The sequence below is a fragment of the Hippocampus bargibanti genome, linkage group LG17, assembly GCF_051943395.1.
Source record: "Hippocampus bargibanti isolate YZ-2025 linkage group LG17, ASM5194339v1, whole genome shotgun sequence".
NCBI classification, from domain to species: Eukaryota; Metazoa; Chordata; class Actinopteri; order Syngnathiformes; family Syngnathidae; genus Hippocampus; species Hippocampus bargibanti.
In genome coordinates, this window is record NC_142750.1 from 16,440,163 (window position 1) to 16,465,033 (window position 24,871).

A 24,871-nucleotide genomic window follows, 5' to 3' on the forward strand; every position below is an offset into this window, starting at 1 on the left:
AGTTTCATACATCTTCTGAGACTGTATTGGATGTATGTGAACTTACCATTGAGCATGTCTAATAATGCTAGGAATAGTTTTGAAAGGGATTTTCTCTGTAGAGGAGGGTATCCCTGCTCAGTATCAGTGTACAGTATTTGCTTGTGAGCCAAAGTAGGTCATGTAGTAAATCCTAACCCACTTAGCAGGGTTAAGAATGCCGAAGCTGAGCACTGTTGTTTGCATATGTGTCACTTCCCTTGCACCATACACGTGCAGCTCGGGCCCTCCCACAATTGAGTCTTCTATTGTAGTTGTAGGCAATTCATAATATTTTGTGAAAACGTTTTATTCAAGCACCGGTTGAATAAAAAGCACAGGAAAATGGACAGGTGTCGGAGGTAAGAACCAAATGAAGTCAAATAAATTAAATTGGTGTGTACAGGAAGGCTATAGAGCTAGGCAGCAGAAAGTACAGCTCGAAATATAGCTGACCAGCTGGCCTTTATGCTGCAAGGAGTGCTGGATTGTGGCTGATGGGGTGAAAACTGGCAAATGTGTAGGTGGGACAGGTGCAATGATTGGAGAGATACCCATCCTACACTGAATTATTATTTTTTTTTGTTTCCTAACTGACATCAGAAAAACGTTTTATAACATCTAAAATACCCAAAACACACAGGCTGATTTTTAGTCAAATGCAAAACACCAATAAAAATGACTTAAAGTGTCCCAAAACTGCCACAAAATGAGCTTGGAACTGGGGGTATTCAAAAAGTCCCTCCCCCTTGTTGTGGTTACGACACACAATGATTCACCATCGATTTATGTATGTAGTTTTCCTTCTAATTTCGCGATTAACACAGTGTTTTCAGGCGAAAAAAAGTATGCCAAAATGCATTGTGTGTCGCTTTCTCAGTCAGGGGCGTTCCCTCCGTGACGTCAGTTAGGGCATCGTCATCAACTCAAAAACAAGACTTCATGAATATACAGCTCGAGTCTTAAAACGGAAAATATAGCTATATGCAGTGGAATCTTTGTAAACTGCACTCAGTCGAAGTCCGTTGTCCTTTAAGGGAAATCCAACCAAAAACAGAACAGACGGAGTAGGTCACACACATTGGATTCAAACACATACAACTACATCATTTTACTTATTCCCCAGCCTTTATGTACGATTGCTGGTCAGTGAAATAATGTAATTAAAACTTACATCAACTGATTATACTCAATTACAGTGAGTTTGGCCTGAAAATCGATCAGCCAATCATTAAAATTCCTTTCTGGAGACAGTTTACAGGTTCATGGGCACTCCAAACTTGAAATTTAAGGCGAATGAACTGTTCTTAATGAAGATGCTTAACCAATAATAAAAATTGCTTCATCAATTTTAAAATGTATCTGTTGATGATTTTGTTTTGATGCGCTGACTAGTCTCCGATAGGTGAAATTACCGTGACCCCAAGCAGTCAGAGTGCTGATAGCCACAGGCGATGCTATCTGTCATTCCCAAATCTAATACGGCTGCAGGTACATTTGTGTTGGATGAATGCGATGAGGGTTGGGAGAGGAGGGTTGGAGCATGACAGTAATATAGGAGAACTTCCATTTTCTGCCGCCACGTAAGTTTGGGTGACCGGGCAACGAGTTTAACATATGCGTGGCCTATTTACTGCCGACTGTGACTGTTTGTTGTCTCGGTTATAGAGACTTACAGATACATATCATTTGTAATTTATGTTTTTTGAACATGTGAGAAAGCCAAAAGACAAACCTGAATTAAAGATTTGCAGCTGTCTGGAGTTAGACTCTAAACAGAATGGAGGAGCTGAGAAGTACTCATCCACGTGCTGCTAGTGAGCTCATGGACACATACAAAGGAAATAAAAGGTTTACACACACTAGTTCAAATACACTTTTTGGGGGGGGTGAGATTCTGTGAACGTACAGGTTGAGGCGGTTTATATTGAGGGTGGAAAAGTTATTTTTTCATGATTTGTCAAGTTGTAATTTTTTTCCATACGTCTGTGTAAGCTCTCAGTCGTACAGTCCTTTAGTTCGCTGACGAAGCCTCTTGGATAGGAGGTGAAACGTCCAACACCTTCAAAAAAGTACAGATGACGGCTGAAGAAACCTTCTCATCAATTTTTTCAATGTCACTAAAACAAGCTTTTGAATTGTGGTGTGAACACTTTCGCCCCCCCAGTGTTGTCCAATCTGATAAAGCCTTACAAACTCCTAAAGGTATACTGAATGTTCATGTCTATCTCCACATCTGATAGAATCATTGAGGTTTGCAGGAGTTGTTCATTTGGATTGGATTGGATTAGTCTTTTTCGTCTCGCAATGGAGAAATTCACATTTCACAGGAGCAAAGTCATGTAAGGAAGAGGAACAGAAAGAAAGAAATAGAAAAACAAAATACAGGAGCTGCTGGAAAGGCAGCAACTCTCGCGACGCCATCTTTAAGTCATAACATAAACCTTCTTGCTGTGAGGCTGTCCTGTCAATCGAGTAGCTTTGTGTCAGTCCCCATCTTCATCATCATCATCATCATCATGCATTTTTTTTTATGATTTAAGAGAATATATGTTTTATTCCTTGGGAAGCAATAATGTCTTCCAAACACCATAAATCAGCCATGAAAAAAAAAGAGTTCATGTGGTTTATATTTGCTCCAGCTACTTATGCATTAAGTGGGTCATGTTATTCTTTCTTTCTGATGTTGGTTGGTTTGAGAATGCTTTAAGGCAGAACACAAGAAGAAGGAAGAGCTTTCCACATCCTGCACTTTTACGTTATGACCAAAAGTGACCAAGACTTGGATCTGGGTGTTTAAAAGACCCACAACTTTAGCCACAGTGCAATCATTGTGTGTGCTCGGCTTGCAGATAAAAATCAGTACCAGTTTTGACAGTGGCACCACAATTTACGGAATGGTGTTCTCAATGGCCCACCGCTAAAATAAGCCTGATGTTGGACCCAGCTGATTATAAATGGGGCACATTTCAATTTATCTGCATCTCTTTCCAGGAATTAAAGTGATTGGAGGAGTGAAAGAATTAACTGGAGAAGAGTTTGGAGTTTATGTAAAAAGGATTTTACCTGGTGGCCTTGCTTCAAGTGCTGGTAAGCATATAACTTTAGAGTGTATGTCTTTTGATGTTGTGCATGAGGTATATCATATGATCAAGGCTACTACCCTAGTTCAAAAAAGTACAGATGACGGCCGAAGAAACCTTCTCATTGATGGACCACTCCTGTACGACTGAGAGCTTACACAGACGTACCCTAGTTAAAAAATGTAAACCACTCGGACTTTAGTTGCAGATACAGTTACATTGGGGTTAAGATAAATACATTGCTTTCTTTTGAAATTCTTATAATTTTGGAGAGATGGCAAGATTGTATATCTTGACCATTGACATTTAAGATGAATTTAGATATGCTGCTTTTGTGTTCTGGATATGAAAACCAATATAGGTACCATCCGACTTACGACCTTCTCGATTTACGACCACCTGTACTTACGACCACGACCACTGTCGCAGCCCGGCAACGTGTACGACAATTTTGGCCAGCCATCCATCTCACTGTCGCACAGCAATCTATCGCGTCACTACACTCATTAGCTATTCAGACTTGGTAACATCTCCTGTAGTACACTGTACATTTTTTTTTACCGAAGACCGTAACCATGGCCCCAAAAGAGAAAATCCACTTCATCCGGTGGAAATCCTGCCACCTCTCCCCACCGGTTCTTCTGGGTCAGTTTTACCGGTTGCCTGCTCTCTGCGCCTGAAGCGCGGCCCGACCCCGCGTTTGTCTTCGGCGCTGACAAAGAGCGGTGCTGCCGGCTGTGGGCCCGACGCAGTCGTCACTCGGTAGCTTGCTAGTAGGTGCTTTCTCTCGCTGTACACCGCTTCCCGTAGCTCTGTAGCTCGCTAGCTGGTGCTCTCTCTTGCAGTCCGTTGCTTGGCACCGTTCTGTAGCACGCGAACTTAGTTAGCCTGCTGGTGACATTGCAGCCGGAGAGCAGTTCAGAGAACAAACTTCTCCTGATGCCGTAAGTGGGGAAGGTGCTCGGTGGGCTGAGGGAGAAGTGTCGGGACGTTGGCTGGCTCAAGCTCAGAGAGTGATGCAGCTTGGGGTACATCGGAAGGGTAATTCTCTGCTCCAGTTAGCAATCTTCTCAGCAAGGCGGGTACAACAGTCGGCACTCGAGCACCTTCCCCCTGTAGCTCACTAGCTGGTGCTTCCTCTCGCCGCTAGCTCTGTTAGCCTCCTGGTGATGTTGCAGCCGGAGAGCAGCTCGGAGCCTCTCTGGTTGCCATGAGCTGCGAACCTCGAAGTTAAGTCTCACGATTTGGTTGGAAGACTCCCGATTTAGACCTCTTGTGCACTGAGTCTACGACCAGTGAGATTGTGCAGTTTAGATCTGCACAATTTAAAAACATGACATACTTTGCATGCTTCGACTTCCTGGACATTGGTGCCATTGCAAATGTAATTCTAAATGAAAGACAGCTTTCTTTGTATTGCCTCACACCGCAATCTTCGCTTGTCTCGAAGCATACGGCAATTACCGAGCAATGCTACTATCGGTATGGAAGAGTACGACACAATTAAAATGTCCTAATATTGGATCATTTCCAGCGTCAAACCTGACAATAGCTCAGTGGTGTGCCTCAACAGGGTTTGCAAAACGCTGCTGTACATTGAGGAAAAGGTTTCTTCAGCCATCTTCTGTATTTCTTTGAAGGTGTCGACACCTTCAAAGAAGTACAGATGGACGACCCCTGACTCCTGTATGACTAAGGGCCTACACAAGACATGCTTACAGCAGAGATGCAGTTGCTTTCATGGCAATGGGGTTTTTAAGCCCCAGTACATTATTATTTGATAAACACTGAGCATTTACTTTGACCTGCGCCCACAATATGTGACAATTTGGTGGTCAAAAGTAATCTAAATGACTGGTAGATGTTTTTGCATTGGTGACCTAATGCAGTTTTTGAGAATTTGATTGAGACAAAAATTCTGCTTGCTCTAGCGTTTAATATAGGTGTATGAAGAGTTTTAGCCCCTAATCATGCCTCCAAAGAAAGTAAGTGCTGCTAATAGTGACAAAGGAAAAGTAGTGCGTACAACTATTGTATTTAAGAAAGAAATAACCGCAAAATATGAAGGAGGTGCGCGAGTGTCTGATCTGGCTAGCATGGCGAAATATACGATCAGTACGATATTAAAGAATAAGGAGGCTGTGAAATCTAGTGATGTGGCTGTGGGAGTGAGAGCAAGTGTCATTGGATAGATATTTTAAGAGAAAAGAACATCCTGTAGCCGAGTCATCCGTAGCTGTCACGTTCCGAGCGAGAGTGACGGCAGCTGACTCGTCGGAACGTAATGGAATGTTTGGGATCCCAAAGCAGGCGGCAGAGACGTACTACCCAAGCAGGATGTTTATTCATAAATAAAAGAAAACACAGCGAGTAAGAAGGCAGGGGGTGATCCGACCCGCTTACTACGGCAAAAAGCAAATGGCACACGAGGGTGCAAAATTACACAATCCCGGAAGATGACATAAATTTACGGGACGCAGGGAAAATACCTCGGACCGGATACACTCACGCATCGAAGGAAGAGTCCAGGTACGGTAGCGAGGTGAGTCAATTATCCAGCATTGGCGAGGTGATCGCGAACCGTATAAATACTCCGTGTCCGTGATTAGAGAATTGACAGCAGGTGGAGGGCGGCCGGGAGAGGCAGTCCCGCCCCCCGCTGTCAACTTGCAAGTGACAGGAGCAAAGAGATGGTTTCGGTGTTCAAACAAATCGCTTTTCGAACAGGGTCCTGTAACGAATTACGGTCGAGAACCGAGGTATCACTGTATATATAAAATCAGAGAGAAAGGCAGGGTTAACCGCTCACGACATATTGTGATCTGAAATCTCTGGAGCCAATCACACATCATCTATCTGTGAAAGTCTGCACATAGTTCCATATAAACGTGACATACTTTGCATGCTTTGACTTCCCGGACTTCAGTAAAGCATTTTCTTCCTCCCCCAAGTCATAGACGATCAATGCTTCACTTACCTATCGCATAAGAATTTATGATTGATGACAAATTAAAGCCCCATCACATCCTCAAAGAACCTAAATGCCATTTTCCCTTTTGTTAACTGCACCAAGATGTGTGTGTCTTCGACAATACCCTCCTTCAAACCTGCCTTTTGTAGATGTATGTATCTTGCTGAGCCCGTGTTACAGTAGTCATGATAATAGAGGAGCGCATTACAGTATCTGGCAGTGCATAGATGCTGTTTAATGCATCTGTCTCCCATTCGTGAGCTTCTAGAATTGAATCATTTTGGTTAATGTTTGCCTGTATTTGACTGGTGATTCTAGGGAAAGGGTTTGCAACCCAAAAATTTGAGTCATATTGGACTCCAAAAAATTAAAAACAAATACGCCTAGACCACAAAAAAACTAATCTGTATATAAACCTTACAATGAATCCAACACATGCTATTTATATCTATATTAGCTATATTAGCCTACTATCAAAATGACTAAGTTGGTTACACACATCAGCCTTCTTGATTAAATTTCCCCCAGCAGTGAATCCTGTAGGAATTGGGAGCTGCAACCTTTTTTGACAGAAGATCTACTTTTCGATCAACCAACCACCCCCGATCGACCCGTTACCGCACCCATGCATGCCGTACTCAGCAACAGCCATAATAGCCGCTAAAAAGATGGAGTAATGGGACGCACTTTTTCAGTGTGTCAACTTTCGTAGCTTTCGTGTACCGTAAATCTACGGAAAAATGCTTCTCTCAGGCCTGACAGTTCCAATTATTTCCCAGTACCCTTTGTGACTTGGATGTGAAATCTTACACCTTTCTCTTATTTAAAGTCACACTATATTTTTGACCATTTTCATGCCATTTTATATGTGGTATCGATATAACGTGAACCCCTAACAAGATGAAGGGCCTTAAAATATGCAAATATCTTCCACACTCAAAGCACAAATCACTTGGTTTACTCCCTCCGCGACTATGTATAAGAAAAGCACAATTTGCTAATATATTTGAACATGTGCCCTGAAGCTTATATTGTTGATTGCAAATGATGACAGTGGTGAATTGAGTTATCCTTTGTTTGGGTAACTCAATTTGCATTGGCAGATTTTTTTGACAATTTTAAATCGCACAAAACAAGCCAGAGCACATTAGCAACCAAGATACAGTGTGTTTTGGTCACACATGGCAGACTGACAATGCAATTTCTCAAAGATAGTCTGTATTTTATTCATTTGACCACATGTCCCAGGAGACATACCATCACTCTTTGTGCTCCAACTCCAATTTACTGTACATCCATGCACAAAGACACAAACCTTCCTGTTTCCTCTATTTGAGCATTATACACAGTATACCGGTAATAAGGCAATTGTGTTGCTGATGCTTCAAAGGTTTGACTGTAATACACGACCTGTATTTTGCTTCCTACAGGAAACCTGTTGCCCGGAGACCAAATCTTGGAGGTTAATGGAGAAAGTTTAATAGGTGTCACAAGTGACAGGTAAAAGAGTAACATATGACTACTCTCTTTCACACATTATCCTTGAGACCTTTTAATGTTTTTGTTCGCGTTCCAAAGGGGTTCAGAAAGGAATCAGACAATGTAAATATGGACTCAGATGGAATTGAACAAAAATGGTTTATTAAAAATATGCAAGAACAACAAAGTACAACAGAGAAGATCGGGGAAATGTGGAAGACATTGTGGATCCTTATGTTTGATGGCAGCCAGAACTTGTCAAAACAGGGTTGATGATGGCTTCCACATTGAATTGTCTCATGAATCTTTGTCCCAACTTGCGTGATGTGCCAACCAGATGTAAATCCCAGGTGGAGAGCCATACCTTCTGCCATACTATGGCAGAAGGCACTTCATTGATTGTCAGTAATCGCCCAATTGCGCGAGGCGATATGTGTCATGGCGGCTCTGATATCCCTCCAGATTCTGTGGGCCTGCCCCAAGTGGAAATGAACTAACTGATTGGGTTTTTATCAGCCCCTCCTACGAACAGAGGTTGTTTGTATCTGGAGACAAACCAGGTGGCTGACGAGATGAGTGTGCTGCGCATACTCAAACCAGGGTAGACGGGTGACCGCTGATGTGGGTTGATGCAAACACACACATCATAGCATGTGCAATCTGTTATGCTTGAAGCAACACAGCAGGTGGTTGGTAGAGCAGGCAGAGACTGTTTGATGAAGTCAATGAAAAGTGAGGTTAACAACAGAATGGCAATACAGACTTATAAGCCCATTGCAACGCACCTGATCGTAATTGTGGGGCCACAAATAGCTTTCCTGTGCGGCGTCCAGCGAGTATTTGAGTTCTGTCTTGAGCCTTTTGGATCTCCCATCTCAATGCCCCCATAATGAAATGTTCTGGGAGAATGTTCTCCAGTTTGGGACTTTCCTCCACATGGTCAGGTTGTTGTCAGCCAATAATGCCCTCCAACAAATTTAAGGTGCCAGAAGAAAGCTGAGGGAGGTTCCAGCATGGGACACTCACGAGGATAAGAGCATTCAAAAATGGATGGATGGATGGATGGTAACTTGTTGGTTTAATTGCTCTACACAAGTACCAAACTCCTCAAACCAGTGAGCTAGCAGGGTGATCTGTGTCATGACTGCACAGACTCCTGTCCATCCTGTCACGGTTTGCGAGGTGGTGATGGCGGGTTCGGATCCCAAAAAGCAGGCAGGAGGGAGCAGGAGGTTGTTTGACAAATTGTATTAAAATAAAGTCAGCAGGAACAAAATGTAAAACATCAAAATGATCTGAATGGAAAAAATACAAAGTAGCAAAAGAAGACCAAAAGTAAAAGCCCGCCAAGGTTAAACAAACACGTACACGATGCATGCCGCAACCAAGCAGCAAACAAACAATGAATCGGCACCGGATGATCGTGCCAGGTGTCCTTTTAAGTGTCATTGATTATAACGACCAGCACCTGCGAGGCTGCCGGCAGGGCTGACGTCGCTACCCGCTGGTCGCCAATCTGATCGGGACGACCAGCACCTGTGCAGGTGCAGGTGGGGCCGACAGCGCCCCCCGTTGGTTGCCAACCAGATCATGACACATCCCACCAGTTGTCCCCGCCAACTCATGCTTGATCGTTTCTGAATCCACAATGTCCATGGTTAGATTATTGGTATTGGTTGGTTGGTATGCAGCCCTTTTATACATGGGTGGTTATGATGTGAGTCAGGTGCACCGCTGGAGTGCACCGCCCACCTCTCAAGTTGGAATTAGAAACAAATCAGAACAGTCAATATTATTGCCTTGTTTTTGTCAGAGCTGTGGACATCTTGAGAGCAGCCTCAGCAACCAACCGCATGCGACTCCTTATTGCCAGAGACGAAGAAGCAAAGTAAGTAAAGCTCATTGTAGTTTTATATGACCTACTCTACATGTAATTATTTGTTATTTATAATAGCATCGTTAGGTCTCAATAATACTGATCACCTCAAAGTTGTAATGACAAAAGTTTTTATAACGTAATTGCAGCATTTTTATGCTTGTGTTGAATTGAGTTTTCATGAATCATGTTTTGCCTTGAAATGCAATGTTCCCTATAAATTTACAAGCGCCCCGAGCTTAGACCACAGTGCCAAGCCCTTGGCATCCAGAACGAAGAACACTACATTTTGTGAAAAAGAGTTATGTTTTCCATTGACCACAACATCTCTCCTTCCATTTCCTGACAGCCTAGTCCAATTGATTTCAGTCAAAAGTAAAAGTACACTGTGACTTCCTGATAGGAAAAGCTAACAATTCACACACCTATCATAACTATAATTTACTAAGTACAAAGTCAACCCTTAAATATTGCAACGTTTAAGCAAGAAAACCGTTACACCATCAGAGACTATGTGACTAGAACATTCATTTTCCCACTCGCTTAATCATCACTAGGGTCAGGGGGCATTCTGCAGCCTATCCCAGCCATCATCAGGTATTTTGCTGGGTACGAACAACCACTTGCACTCACACTCACAACTAGGGACAGTTTAGAGCACAGGTGTCAAACTGCGGTCCTGGAGGAGCGCCGCCTGCATGTTTTCGGAGTCACCCAGTTGCAACACATCAGATTCAAATGAACAGGTTCAATGTGAGGCTTCCGTAGAGCTCGCTGATGATCTGATCATTTTGAATCAGGTGTGTTGCAATAGGGAGACTTTGAAAACATGCAGGACAGCGGCGCACCAGGACATGAGTCTGGCAAAAATGTTCGATCGGAGTGTTCAATCAGCGTGCCATGCATGTTTTTGGAAAGTGGGAGGAAACCAGAGGACCCAGAGAAAATCCACCCAGGCCCGGGGAGAACATGAAATCTCAATAGAAGTAGGCCGGAGTGGGGATTGTCCTCTGAGGCCGACATGCGAACCACTGGACATGGCCGGCCGTGACTAGACCATGTCTGTGCATTCTTGTGCAAATTTTTGCATATGATCATACCATTGTCATCTACGTAGGCTACAAGAAGGTCATATGAAAACATAGCAATGGTTTTTGAGGCACGGGCTCTCTCTCTCTCACATCTGTGTTATCCTTAACTGTAACTTGAAAAGGTATGGATTAGCATATTTCAATATATGCATCTGCCCAGAAATTTCCCAAATTGTTTGCTTTGTTTTGCCAGTCCACAAAATCCTCAGAAAAGAGGTTCTGACAGAACGCAGGATTTAAACTGTTGCTTTTCCGGTGCATTTGACAGAAACATGTTAATCTTGCTTATGTGACAGTCAAAGACTGTAAGAAAATGAGTCATGGTTTAGCATTTCTTGGAATATGAAGTAAAATAGAATAGTCACCACCCCCCCTGTGTAAAACATATTGTATTCAATTCCTTGGGACACGAATGTGAAATATGTTTGTCCCTGACAACGGATAACTGTATATTCTTACATAAAACAGGGTTTCAGTGGTGAACTTGCTCTCACCTCTCTCCTTAGATTTGTGCTACTTTTGAATAACAACTGAACAAAGTAAGCTATAGAGTTTAGCCTTAGGCTGCTCTCCTGAGAAGATAAACCTTGTGTTTTAATCTCAGATTAAACCACTCACCAACCCAGGTATGGCTATGGAGGGACAGAGGATGATGCTTAAAGTTCCCTCCTCTCAAAACAATCCCAACCACTTCACAATATTTCATTGGATATGTGAGCTTTTGAAGACATTTGAATAAAATGAAAACTTAAAAATACTGATATCAAATATTATGAAACCTGGGGGACTATTTTTACCTCATTGCAAAAAAACGACAACGATCAGAATACAATTTGGAGTGTGTAGTGTAGAGTTTGATGTCCATGACCAGTGAACCTTCATACTGTGTTCCCCTTGAAAGGAAAGAATTTGCTGATCTATTGGAAAAATGTGGCTCCAACGGTAGCACAGGATCCACACGTACCTCTCCAATACAGCAAGGTAAGAAAGGCTCTGCTCTACCCTTTTTCCACAATGCCGCTTGTGCTCAATTGGTCAATGATCTATGCTCAGGAAAAGCATTGCATGTTAGAGCAAGTTGCTGTGAGCACTGGACAAGCTATGCAGCAAAAAAAGTTGTGTTTTGTTACAGTAAAAGCTCTGAGCCCAAGGGCTAAATGGACTCAGTCAAGCTTTAAGAATAGTTGAGGACAAGTGCAGTTGTCCGTTACACAATTGCCAACATCTGCCTCTTTGGCAAAAGAAGCAGCTTGCTGGTACAGATTTTCTCAAACAGGCTGAAGAACAGTACTGTGGTTTCTGCGCAACAGGGAAGATCTAAGGTTTGAGTTTTGCAAACATGAAATCAAAATGCTGTGGGGAACATATATATCCACACTTGGCATGATTTGCCACCCTGAGACAGTAAATTGCAGAGTGATTCTATGTTTATAATGACACAACACTCATCAGTGAAGTATTGCGGGTCATTTGGTGAGTATTACACAAGTAGGACAATGTTAAAATGTTAAAAAAATATTATTTCATGCACACTGTAACCTGATAACGTGAGAAGGTGTCCACTGTCATAACCAATGTGAAATGAGTAAATATTGTAGCTGCACACCTGTATTAAATCCCCTTGGTTCGTTAATCAGGGGTCGGGAACCTTTTTGACTAACAGAACCGTAAAAGCTATATATAGCTTTTACGGTATATATATATATATATATATATATATATATATATATATATATATATATATATATATAAAAATATATAAAAAACTGGACGGCACCAGGCCCGGATATGGTCCACACCTACTGGCTAAAGAAACTCACAGCTCTCCACGAGCGCCTAGCAGCACAAATGAACCAGCTGCTGATGGATGGGACTCACCCAGGATGGCTAACCGAAGGGCGAACAATCCTGATCATGAAGGATTCCTCAAAGGGTGCAGTTCCTTCCAACTATCGGCCAATAACCTGTCTCTCCACAACATGGAAGCTCATGTCAGGCATCATTGCGGCTAAGATAAGTGGACACATGGATCAATACATGAGCAAAGCACAGAAAGGCATTAGTAGAGATACTAGAGGTGCCAAACATCAGCTGCTGGTTGACAGAACAGTCGCTCAAGACTGTAGGTCCCGACATACCAACCTGTGCACAGCCTGGATTGATTACAAGAAAGCATATGACTCGATGCCACACACATGGATCAATGAATGCTTGGAGTTGTATAAGGTCAACAGGACCCTGAGAGCCTTCGTTGCAAACTCGATGAGGATGTGGAAAACCACACTTGAAGCCAATGGCAAGCCACTAACGCAAGTGTCCATCAAATGTGGCATATACCAAGGTGATGCACTCTCCCCACTGCTGTTCTGCATAGGACTGAACCCCCTCAGCCAGATAATCGCCAAGACAGGCTATGGATACCGCCTCAGAAATGGAGCGACGATCAGTCACCTCCTCTACATGGATGACATCAAGCTGTATGCTAAGAGTGAAAGGGACATAGACTCCCTGATCCACACAACCAGGATCTACAGCAGTGATATCGGAATGTCATTCGGGCTGGAGAAATGTAGTCGGATGGTGACTAAGAGGGGCAAGGTAGTCCACACTGAAGGGGTCTCACTCACTGAAGGAACAATAGCAGACATTGAAAACAGCTACAAGTACCTCGGTATACCACAGGCCAATGGCAACCTCGAATTAGCAACAAGGAAAGCGGCTACGACCAAATACCTCCAGCGGGTGAGGCAAGTCCTCAGAAGCCAGCTCAATGGCAAGAACAAGACCCGGGCAATAAACAGCTATGCCCTGCCAGTGATCAGATACCCTGCAGGAATAATAAGGTGGCCAAAGGAAGAGATTCAGACCACGGATGTTAAGACCCGAAAACTCCTCACCATGCACGGAGGGTTCCATCCCAAGTCCAGCACCCTGAGACTGTACACAAGCCGTAAGGAAGGAGGCCGGGGACTAGTGAGTGTGAGAGCCACTGTCCAGGATGAAACATCCAAGCTCCATGAATACATCAAAGAGAAGGCTCCAACGGATGATGTACTCAGAGAATGTCTCAGCCAATGGGGAACAGAGGATGAGGTGCTGGAAGAGGGACAATCATGGGAGGAAAAGCCCCTACATGGGATGTACCACCGAACCATAGCAGAAGTGGCTGATCTCAAGAAGTCCTATCAGTGGCTAGAGAGGGCTGGCCTAAAGGACAGCACAGAGGCACTCATCCTGGCTGCCCAAGAGCAGGCCCTGAACACCAGAGCCATAGAGGCAGGGATATACCACACCAGACAAGACCCAAGGTGTAGGTTGTGCAAAGAGGCACCTGAGACAATCCAACACGTAACTGCAGGGTGTAAGATGCTGGCAGGGAAAGCCTACATGGAGCGCCATAACCAGGTGGCTGGCATAGTCTACCGAAACATCTGTGCGGAGTATGGACTGGAAACCCCAAGGACAAAATGGGAAACACCTCCCAAGGTGGTGGAGAATGACCGAGCAAAGATCCTGTGGGACTTCCAGATACAGACCGACAAGATGGTAATGGCCAACCAACCAGATATCGTGGTCATAGATAAAGGGGAAAGGAAAGCCGTTGTCGTGGATGTAGCGGTCCCGAGTGATGGGAACATCAGAAAGAAGGAACATGAGAAAATCGAGAAATACCAAGGGCTCAGAGAGGAGCTGGAGAGAGCCTGGAAGGTAAAGGTGACAGTCGTGCCTGTGGTGGTCGGAGCACTCGGGGCAGTGACCCCCAAACTCGACGAGTGGTTGCAACAGATCCCGGGAACAACATCGGATATCTCGGTCCAGAAAAGCGCAGTGCTGGGAACAGCACGGATACTGCGCAGAACCCTCAAGCTTCCTGGCCTCTGGTAGAGGACCCGAGCTGAAATGGGGACAGACACCACCCATGGTGGGTGAGACGAGGATTTTTTTTTTTTATATATATATATATATATATATATATATATATATATATATATATATATATCGGGCGGCCCGGTAGTCGAGTGGTTAGCACACCGGCTTCACAGTGCAGAGGTCGCCGGTTCGTGTCCCGGTCCGGCCTCCCTGTGTGGAGTTTGCATGCTCTCCCCGGACCCGCGTGGGTTTTCTCCGGGTCCTCCGGTTTCCTCCCACACTCCAAAAACATGCATGGCAGGCAGATTGACCACTCCAAATTGTCCCTAGGTGTGTGAGAGTGACTGTTGTATGTCTTTGTGTGCCCTGCGATTGGCTGACAACCAATTCAGGGTGTCCCCCGCCTCGTGCCCGAAGACAGCTGAGATAGGCTCCAGCAACCCCGTGACCCTAATGAGGAATAAGCGGTACGGAAAATGAGATGAGATATATATATATATATATATATAGGGCCGATACTGACTGTAAGACTTTAGTTCGCTGAAGAAGCATCTTGGAGAAGAAGCGAAACGTCCGACACCTCCAAACTATCGGAATCAAAGTCAACTTGCCGGGTCCATACGCAAGGTTACTGCTCTGTACCAGGTCCGTTATGCGATAACATGCCGTCAACTGCTAACAATAACTGGACGAATTAGCAACACATTTTTATTGTGAGTGTTCACAGTTCTATTCAATAAAAGGAGAAAGGTGCCGTGTTTCTTCTACCTGATTCGCTGATTCAGTTGCTCCTCGTCTCTCATGAAAGTTTTGGATTTATTTGAGGTCTGTAGCAGGAATCTGCCATTATGTTTAGGTTATATATGTTATAATATGAAATTAATTCAAAGCCTTTGAATGCACGCACTAAAACCCTTTGTCCTTTATTTGATATCCAAAGGAGGTCGCTACCTGGAAAGTACGTCATCTGGTTCCTCATCTCGCTCCCAGAGTCCTTTGTTGTTAAGCCCATCTGGCCCTCAGAACATGTACAACAGCGGACCAATGCTGCGCTCACTCAGGTTTGATGAGTTAAAAATGTGGCACTCGCCTTGATTTACAAAAGAATACCTCCTATTATAACTTTGATATGATTATGTGTTCATGTTCTCAGTCACCCAGGTGAAGGAGTTATTCAACTCATTTCTGTGACCAGATCCAGCAGTATGGGCATCACCCTGGGAGGTGGGTCCAACCGCCCTGACGGCCCAGCAGTTTTCATTCAGGAGGTGCTGTCTGGTGGAGACTGTCACAGGGTAAGTGAGAAGACCAGTGACCTGATACCCTCGTCGACCAAAACTCAGAGGGCTAAATGTTATGTAGGGGTCTTCAATTTTTGGGGGGAGAATCATTTATGGTAATCTGTTTGTACATTTGCTTAATTCAGATAATCGAGGAACACTGTGAGCTCGGCAAGTCTTCCGAAATACTTCTAAATGAATTAGGGTGCTAATCAAAGACTCAAAAGTTCAACTCTGTTTACTCTTTTTGTAGCGAGCATACCAGTTTGGTCTTGTTGAACAACCCAGTCAGAAACACCGCTGCCATACCACGTGAATAATGTAATGAACATAACTACTAATTCAAAGAACAGGAAACTGGAAACAGCATGTACCTTTGTTATGCTCTAGAAGACCACGTTTTCTGGCTTTGTGTCCTCAAAGCTCCTCTTTGCATAGTCGTAGGGAGAGTTACTTGGTCACTGAGAATTGAAGTCTAAACTCTGTGCTTCACAACGACTTTCACAGAGTTGTTCAGAAGCCATTTTCTTTTGTGTATTGACTGTGAGTTTGTGGTTATCTTTGTGTTTTGAGGATCCATTACCCTTATATGAAGTCAAGAGAAGACTTTAATCTCCAGAGTGCCTCTTCACTTTATTGCATTTAGCGATACCTTGCCCGCTGATCGAGTGATTAACGCTTCAACTTCACAATGCAAAGTTTGTTGGTTCTGGCCTTCATGTTTGCATGTTTCCCTGTGCCTGCATGTGTTTTTCCCGGGACTCCAGTTTCCTCACACCAAATTTCAATGGATCATTGTTTATCTCTGGTGTGCCCGTACTGTCTGAAGATGGCTGAGATAGGTTCCAGCATCCCCCGTGACCCTTGTGAAGCTAAAGCGAATAAGAAAATGGATTGACTTTAATGTCTTTGGTTTAGATAAAGCTGTAACTGTCCCCAGAAAATTGAATCAAGTATGAAGAATGAGCTTTATTAAATAAAAGGACTTTTGTAGTAGAAGATTTATACCACAAAAGGTACTCCCAGAACTCAAAGGAAAAATGAATGCAGTCTAATTGAAAGGCAAACACTCAGATTAATAAACTAAGATTGATCGTCGAGCAGCGGCAAGGTGGTTGACTGGTGAGCATGTCCGCCTCACATTAAAGATGAGAGTATTATTCTTTTCGGTGTAGAGTTTGCATGTTCTCTATAGCTTTTCTTAAGGGGCTGCTTTCACATTACCATTCTTTCATCTCATCTGATTGGTGGAGTGGGGCATAGAAGGTTGTCCTTCAAGAAAGTTATTCTCTTTCCATTGAAAAAAGGTGTAGCCATTTAGTAGTGGTGGAACTTCTTCCTGTTATTGGAGGATGCTCATTGGGATCTTAAAAGCAGCTGAGATGGATGTTTCTGTTTTCCACACCCGATGTCTGCCGGCAAATGATTTGAATTCAAGCTTGGTTTGTGCACTGTGGAACTTGATGTAGAAAGGTGTGTTCAATCAACTGAATTTACCAGAGGGTGATTTCAGTTAAGCTGCAAAAACTGAAAGCACCTGAGCTGAATTTACTACTACTACGTACTACTTACATACATGATAAAAAAAATGTTTTCTTTTATTTTAACTGGAGAATCAAACCATCAATAGGCTTTTTCGACTGTAAACTCAAAGGGGCAAGGACATCTAAAGAACCATAAGTGGATGCAGTGCAGGAGAGAAAAGTTAAGACGCTTGTCAAATAATGAATACCATGGAAGGAGGGAGAGCTGAGATGAAGAAATAAATAAAATACCGCATGTGCCGACCTATCCAGCTTTGGCCAGGGATTAATATTAAATAGACCTGAGTAATTTTAAGGCTGCATGTTTCTGATCTTTTTTTTAAGACTTGCATCTCTATCCGCAATTCATTACAAATCAAATTAGGAAAGCCGTTTGCATTCTAGTTTGAACAACTATAATTTCCTCAATGAATCCAAATGGTCTGCCTCTCATGTGTATACAGTACATACATGTATATGATAGCTCAGCTTGGAAGTTGATTGATTGATTGATTGATTGATTGATTGATTGATTGATTGATTGATTGATTGATTGATTGATTGATTGATTGATTGATTGATTGATTGATTGACTGGACTGCTTTATCCTCATTGGGTTCACTTTAGCCTATTCCAGCTGTGTTCGGGCAATAGTTGTTGGACATCTTGAACTGGTTGCCAGGGCACTTCGAAACGAACAACCATTTGCAATCACACTCATATCTAGGGAGTGTTCAATCTGCCTGCATGTTTTGGGAACGTGGGAAGAAACAAGAGGTCCCAGAGAAAACCCACGGAGGCCCGGAGAGAACATGCAAATTCCACACAGAGAGGCTGGAGTGGGGTTTCAAATCATGAGCTGTGCACAGTGAAGTCGGCATGCTCACCACTTTATTTTGTCGGTTTACTTGTGACAGGCAGTAGTTCCGTTCTGCTGGTTGGACTTTCAGTACACAGTCTTTTAAAACTACAAATGTGCAGTGCCAGCTATGAAATGGATTCTGATGATATTTGCAACAGCGTATGTTCATAAAATTTCTAGATGTAGCCATAGAGTTAAGGTAATCAGTTTTGCGTCACTGCTTTTTGAAAATCTTCTTGTTCTGTTAATTTGAACCACTTGTGATCTTCAACTCTAACTAGAGTGACTTTCAGTGTGAAGTAACTGAGAGATTCACCTCTGAATCGGAATTTAGGGTTCTCATCCAGACAAGGCTTTCCTAATCCAAGCAGATGAGTTCATGGATCTTGGGTTCTGTTTCACAACTGAGTGAAGTATTGAGAAGGCGCAAGGATGCAGACCCTGAATCAAACCTGTTGTAGTGAACTGAGCCAAAATGCTCGGACTTCCTATCCACTCTTACGTTAGCCCAGAATTTTGGTTTGTAAAGTAAGAGAGAACGGAAGAGAGTATACAGGTGTCCAGGGAGACACAGCACACAGTGAAAGTAAAGGTGGCGAAGGCCAAAGAAGAGGCCTACGATGACTTGTATGCGAGGCTGAACAGCAAGGAAGGAAAGACTGATCTTTACAGGTTGGCGAGACATAGAGACAAAGATGCTAAGAACCTGCAGAAGATTACCAGCAGTGTGATGGCAAGATGGAAAGAGTACTTTGAAGAATTGATGAATGAGGAAAATGAGAAAGAACAAAGAGTAGAAGACGTGACTGTTGTGGACCAAGACGTAGCAAGCATTAGCAAGGATTAAGTGAGGAGGGCGCTGAAGAGAATGAAGGGTGGAAAGACACTTGGGCCTGATGGTTTACCAATGGAGGTATGAAAGTGTCTAGGAGAGGTGGCAGTGGTGTTTCTGACTGGGTTGTTCAACAAGAGCTTAGATGGTGAGCAGATCCCTGAAGAATGGAGACTAAGTGAGCAGCAGTATGGCTTCATGCCAAATAAGAGTATGACAGATGCAGTGTTTGCTTTAAGAATGCCGATAGATAAGTACAGAGAAGGTCAGAAGGAATTGCATTGTGTCTTTGTCGATCTGGAGATAGCATATGACAGTGTGCCCAGAGCACAGCTGTGGTATTGCATGAGGAAGTCTGGGGTGACAGAAAAGTATCATCACTGCATCACTGTGAGGTGTGCTGTCGGTGTAACGGAGGAATTTAAGGTGGAGGTGGGACTCCACCAGGGGTCAACTCTGAGCCCCTTCTTATTTGCTATGGTGATGGACAGGCTGACAGACGATGTGAGACAAGAATCTCCTTGGACGAGGATATTTGCAGATGACATTTTGATCTGTAGCGAGAGCAGGGGCGGGGGAGAAACTAGAGAGGTGGAAGTTTGCCCTGGAAAGGAGACGAATGAAGATCAGTCGCAGCATGACTGTGTGTGAATGAGAGGGACTCAAGCACAAGAGTGATGCTCCAGGGAGAATAGATTAAGAAGGTGGATAATTTTAAGTACAGTAAAGTCTCGTTATATCGATATTCAAGGGAGTCCGAAAAAATATCGATATAACCGGGACTATCGATATATCCGACCCTGTTTGCATGTAATTTTCTCCGTGCGTGCATAGAAATAGTATCGATATAACCGGGACTATCGATATATCCGATATCGATATAACGAGACTTTACTGTACTTGGGGTCAACTGTCCAGAGCAATGGAGAGTGTGTAAAAGAGGTGAAGAAGCGTGTCCAGGCTGGCTGGAACGGTTGGAGAAAAATGTCAGGTGTAATGTGTGATAGAATGGTTTAGCTAGGATGAAAGGAAAGATGTATAAAACGGTGGTGAGACCAGCCATGATGTTTGGACTGGAGACAGTGCCACTGAAGAAAGGACAGGAAGCAGAGCTGGAGGTAGCAGAGATTAAGAGGTTGAGGTTTTCTTTGGGAGTGACCAGGTGGGATAGGATCAAGAATGAGTATATCAGAGGGACAACTCATATTAGAGGCTTTGGAGAGAAAGTCAGAGAGGCCAGACTGAGATGGTTTGGACATGTCCAGAGGAGAGAGAATGACTATATTGGAAGAAGGATGCTGAGCCTTGAACTTCCAGGCAGAAGACCAAAAGGAAGACCTAAGAGGGGGTTTATGGATGTTGTCAAAGAGGACATGAAGGTAGCTGGTGTGAGAGAAGAGGATGCACACACTGATCTGCTGTTGCGACCGACCCTTGAAGAGAGAAGCCGAAAGGAACAGAAGAAGAAGAAAGTAATTACTATTTTAAAAGGAGTATGACAATTGAATTTTGGGATTTCTATGGTAGCTCATAATTTTGTGCAACTATATATATGTGATATGTTACAAAGCTCCATCTTGGAAAATGAGAGGGTGGTTTATTCAGAGGTATCAGAGGTACATTAATGCAAACAGACTCAAATGTTGATTTTCGGGGAACCGTTTCAATTGTCCACCTACTCTTGCATGATTTGTACATGCTTTTCTTTGCGACAGCTTCTTCCCCTTTTCAAATCCCATCCTCGATGCTTCTCTTTTGCCCACTCGTTTCACAACTCAAGGCAATGTGACAAGCAAATAAAAGACCACCACTTCAATAAATTTTGAGTGTTCGTACATATTTTTGGTCAATTGGGGTATTTTGTATTGAAAGAACTGTTTGCCCGACACAGGTTATGGATTCAATTCCCACATGCCTTGAGACTATGATAATACTGTGCAGAATATGATATCATTTCAGAGATGCATTATCTTTGACACAAGATAGGTGTTGCATTTTTATCTGTAGCTGCAACTTATGTTCCACTTGTCGCTACTTCAGCAAGGCATGAAAATTTCTGAAGCATAAAAATTACGCCGTATCGTTTTACCATGGCCCTGCTGTTCAAGATTTCAAATGGATCAAAGTAATCCACACCAACACTTGTGAAAGGTGGATCATCCGTCATTAGTCTGTCACTACAAAGGTCCGCTATGAGTTGACTTTCTGGTTTTCTATGATGATGTCTGCAGGTTACACATTGGTGGAGTACTTTCTGGAAAGCTGCATGGGATTTCAATATCCAGTACTTCTGCTGAACCACCTCTAAAACATGATTTCTGCCACTGTGTCCAAGCTTTTCGTGATCATATTGAAGAATAAGGGTGGTGATATGCAAATCACTGGCCAAAATAACAGGATGTTTTCATTCCTCTAGCATCGATGCCTTGTTCAATCTTCCTACTCTTAGAACGTCATCTTGGAGAACTGGTGATAGGCAGTAGGAAGGTATCCTTTGAAACAAACTTTCCCTCTCAAAGTACAGTGATTTCTTTGGGTAAGCTGGCTGCTTGACTGAAACGTACAATTGCCCTTTACGCTTCTTCCATGTCACGTACAGAGAGGGGTACTGTGTGAAATGTTGCTTTTAAGGATACACGCAACTGCTCTTTTTAGTCTATGCCAGTTCGAGTAATGGTGAATGAATTGATGTGTCGCGCGAATACTTTCCCCCTCAGCATTTTTACCAATAGTTTGGTGAAGACTATCTGGCATGTCTGTCCACTCAGACTCTGGACTTGATATGAAGTCTGGACCCATTATCCATGGTTTTGCCTTGAGAAAGGCATCAACCGTCTGCTGGCAGATGTGTTTACATACCTCCACTGTGATGCTTCTGATCATTCTCTAATTGCAGCTACATGATTGGCGACAAATATATGATATCTCGGGAGTTTCATTTTTAAAGTACAAGGGGACTGATGTGATGTCTGTGCAAATGATAGTCCGTCAAGTTAATATACAACTTTACTCTTCTGATTCTGTCCATTCTTGCTATGGACCAAGATGAATCTGAGCACCTAACGAACCTTGACAGAGTTCTTCAGCGACTGAAAGACAACGGTAAAAAAGAGTAAAGGAGACCAAATGTGACTTTAGAAAGGTGCATATTGAGTACTTCGGGCCCAAAGACAAGGTCAGAGCTATTCATGAAGCTAAAGCACCTACAAACATTAGAGATAAGAGCCTTCTTCGGTCTGTTAATTAGTATAGACACTTTGTACCACGCCAAAATGCTGATTAAAATTATAATGAAGACATTGTTGAAATTACCTTTAAAGGACAACCGACGCCCCGGACAAGTTGTGTCCATAATTTGTAAAATCACTTCAAATGACTTCTACTGAGCGTATTTTACAAAGATTCCACGGCATATAGCTATATTTTACGTTTTAAGACTCACACTGAATATTCAGGAAGTCTTGTTTTCGAGTTGATGACGATGCCTGACATGACATCACATCTGGAACGCCCCTGACCGAGAAAGCGACACACAATGCATTTTGGGTACTTTGTTTGGTCTGAAAACTTCGTGTTGATCCATGTTGATGGCGAAATTAGAATGAAAACACATGAATCACGCAATGGTGAATCGTTGTGTGTTGCACCAAGACGACTATTTGGATTGGATATGCCTTTATAGGTCTCACAGTGGAGAAATTTACATTTCACAGCAGCAAAGTGATGAAAGGAATGAAAGTAGGAAAACAAATTTGATTGTAGTTGACACAAATTCCCAGCAGACAAATCAGCCCATTTCCAACGGACCTTGGACGCCATCTTGTGCATTTTCTGGGATGCTACATTGGAGTCCTGATGGCTCGAATTGATACGCAAGTACTTCTTTAATCGATTGAAAGCATTTATGCTTTCCTCTTCAGAACTATTTGAATCATATTCATAACTGGATGAGTAACAAGAAAGCATCTTCTCCGAATCTGAAGCCATTGTTTTGATTCTAGAGCAAGACGAAGACGTCCTAGCGTGACGTCACAAACAAGAGGGCGGGTCCTTCTGAAACTCACAATTTCTGGGGTCATTTTGAAGTACTTTTGGGACACTTTAACTCATTTTTATTAGTGTTTTGCATTTGACAAAAAAATTCAGCTTTGGGTATTTTAGATGCTATAAAACGTTTTTCTGATGTCAGTTAGGAAACAAAAAGATGGTGTCGGTTGTCCTTTAAGTCTGTGGTGTATTAACCACAAAAGTTAATTGTGGGTTGTTTGTATACATGGGTTTCCCGTAACTTGCATGTGCTTTCGACTGCACATGTGTTCTTCTCTCCCCCATGTTTGCTCATGTAAGAAGTCATAAATAGCAAATACGCGTGTCTACTTCATCATACAAGACCACAATTATCAATTACATTTTTTTCTGCTCATTTACATTGCGTTATTACCTCCATAGTAACAACATATTGAATATCTCTCCATACAAATAAACCAAAGTGAATTAAGTCTGCCTTTTTTCATCTTCTTACTTTCAGTCTCCAAATTCCTGTCACAGATGGTGAAATGTACAGACAACATCATATAGAGCTGTGTCTTTCAAACCCTGTGCAGCGGCACACTCATGCCGTCGGAAATGATCTGAAATGTATGCCTGTGCGATCTATCAATTTGCTGTGTACCTCAGTGGGTGACAAGAGTCCAGCCAATTTATCCTGACTGTAAAGTCCATGAGAGTTTTGAAAGGTGCTTACAAATGACATGTATTATTATTATTATTAATTTATAGTATTGCATTCACATATGGTGCATGTTTAATTTAGGAAGAAATCAGAGTTAATTATTATTATTATCACACATATGATGCAATGACTATGCAGTCAATCACGGCATTGACAGTACTTGCGTATGTTCTCTGCGGCGGTGAAAAGTGAAGCTAATACTAATCCTTTATCTTGGCAAAGCAACCGGGCAGTGAATGTCCTCAAACCAAAATAAGAAAGAGAGAAAAAGTTGGATTGGCTGTCGGAGTATTTGCAAATCGAAGAACACGGACGGGCGGCCCGGCAGTCGAGTGGTTAGCATGCTGGCTTCACAGTGCAGAGATCGCCGGTTCGCGTCCCGCTCCGGCTTCCTTGTGTGGAGTTTGCATGTTCTCCCCGAGCCCGCGTGGGTTTTCTCCGGGTCCTCAGGTTTCCTCCCACATTCCAAAAACATGCATGGCCGACAGATTGAACACTCCAAATTGTCCCAGGTATGAGAGTGACTGTTGTTTGTCTTTGTGTGCCCTGCGATTGGCTGGCACCCAATTCAGGATGGTCCCCGCCTCATGCCCGAAGACAGCTGGAATAGGCTCTCGCGATCCCAATGAGGAATAAGCGGTACGGAAAATTGATGGATGGATGGAAGAACAAGCAGTGAAACCAAGTGAGATATTTCCTTTATCCAGTTAGAAAGATATGCAAAACATACAATGTTAAAGTTGTAAGCGAATTTTCGAATGTAAAAATATAGACCAAATGGAAACTGGTCTACATGAAGCCACACATTCACCAGGAAAGTCAACTGAATGATGTTGGAATTATGCAAAGACTGAAAGGACAACCAACATCACTTTTTTGTTTCCTAACTGACATCAGAAAAACGTTTTATAGCATCTAAAATACCCAAAACACGCAATATGATATTTTTATTCAAATGCAAAACACCAATAAAAATGACTTAGTGTCTAAAAAGTACTTCAATTTGAAACCGGAAGTAGCCAGTTTCAGAAGGTCCCGCCCCCTTGTTCGTGGAGTCACGGCAAGACGTCTTGCCTTGCTCGAGAATCAAAACAATCAGAATCAGAATCAGAAAACCTTTATTCGTCCCACAATGGGGAAATTTGCAGTCCACAGCAGCAATTGAAAAGGGATGGGGTTGGGGTGGGAGTGAAAGGATAGAAAACAAGATATTCTAAGCATAACAAAATAAGAATGTCAACTGTATACTGTGCA

At 43.0% G+C, this 24,871-nt stretch overlaps 1 protein-coding gene across 2 annotated transcripts in view; it reads left to right on the plus strand.

Moving 5' to 3' along the window:
* Positions 1 to 24,871, plus strand: part of LOC148885993 (syntaxin-binding protein 4) — an 84,199-nt gene that overhangs the window by 22,401 nt on the left and 36,927 nt on the right. Inside the window, exons 3-8 of one of the 2 annotated variants that reach the window (XM_089017895.1) lie at positions 3,013 to 3,108; positions 7,503 to 7,572; positions 9,365 to 9,439; positions 11,420 to 11,499; positions 15,329 to 15,449; positions 15,542 to 15,683. In XM_089017895.1, coding sequence (XP_088874021.1) covers positions 3,013 to 3,108; positions 7,503 to 7,572; positions 9,365 to 9,439; positions 11,420 to 11,499; positions 15,329 to 15,449; positions 15,542 to 15,683 — 584 coding nt within the window. The remainder of the gene's footprint in view (positions 1 to 3,012; positions 3,109 to 7,502; positions 7,573 to 9,364; positions 9,440 to 11,419; positions 11,500 to 15,328; positions 15,450 to 15,541; positions 15,684 to 24,871) is intronic. The other variant, XM_089017897.1, reaches the window with a different exon arrangement.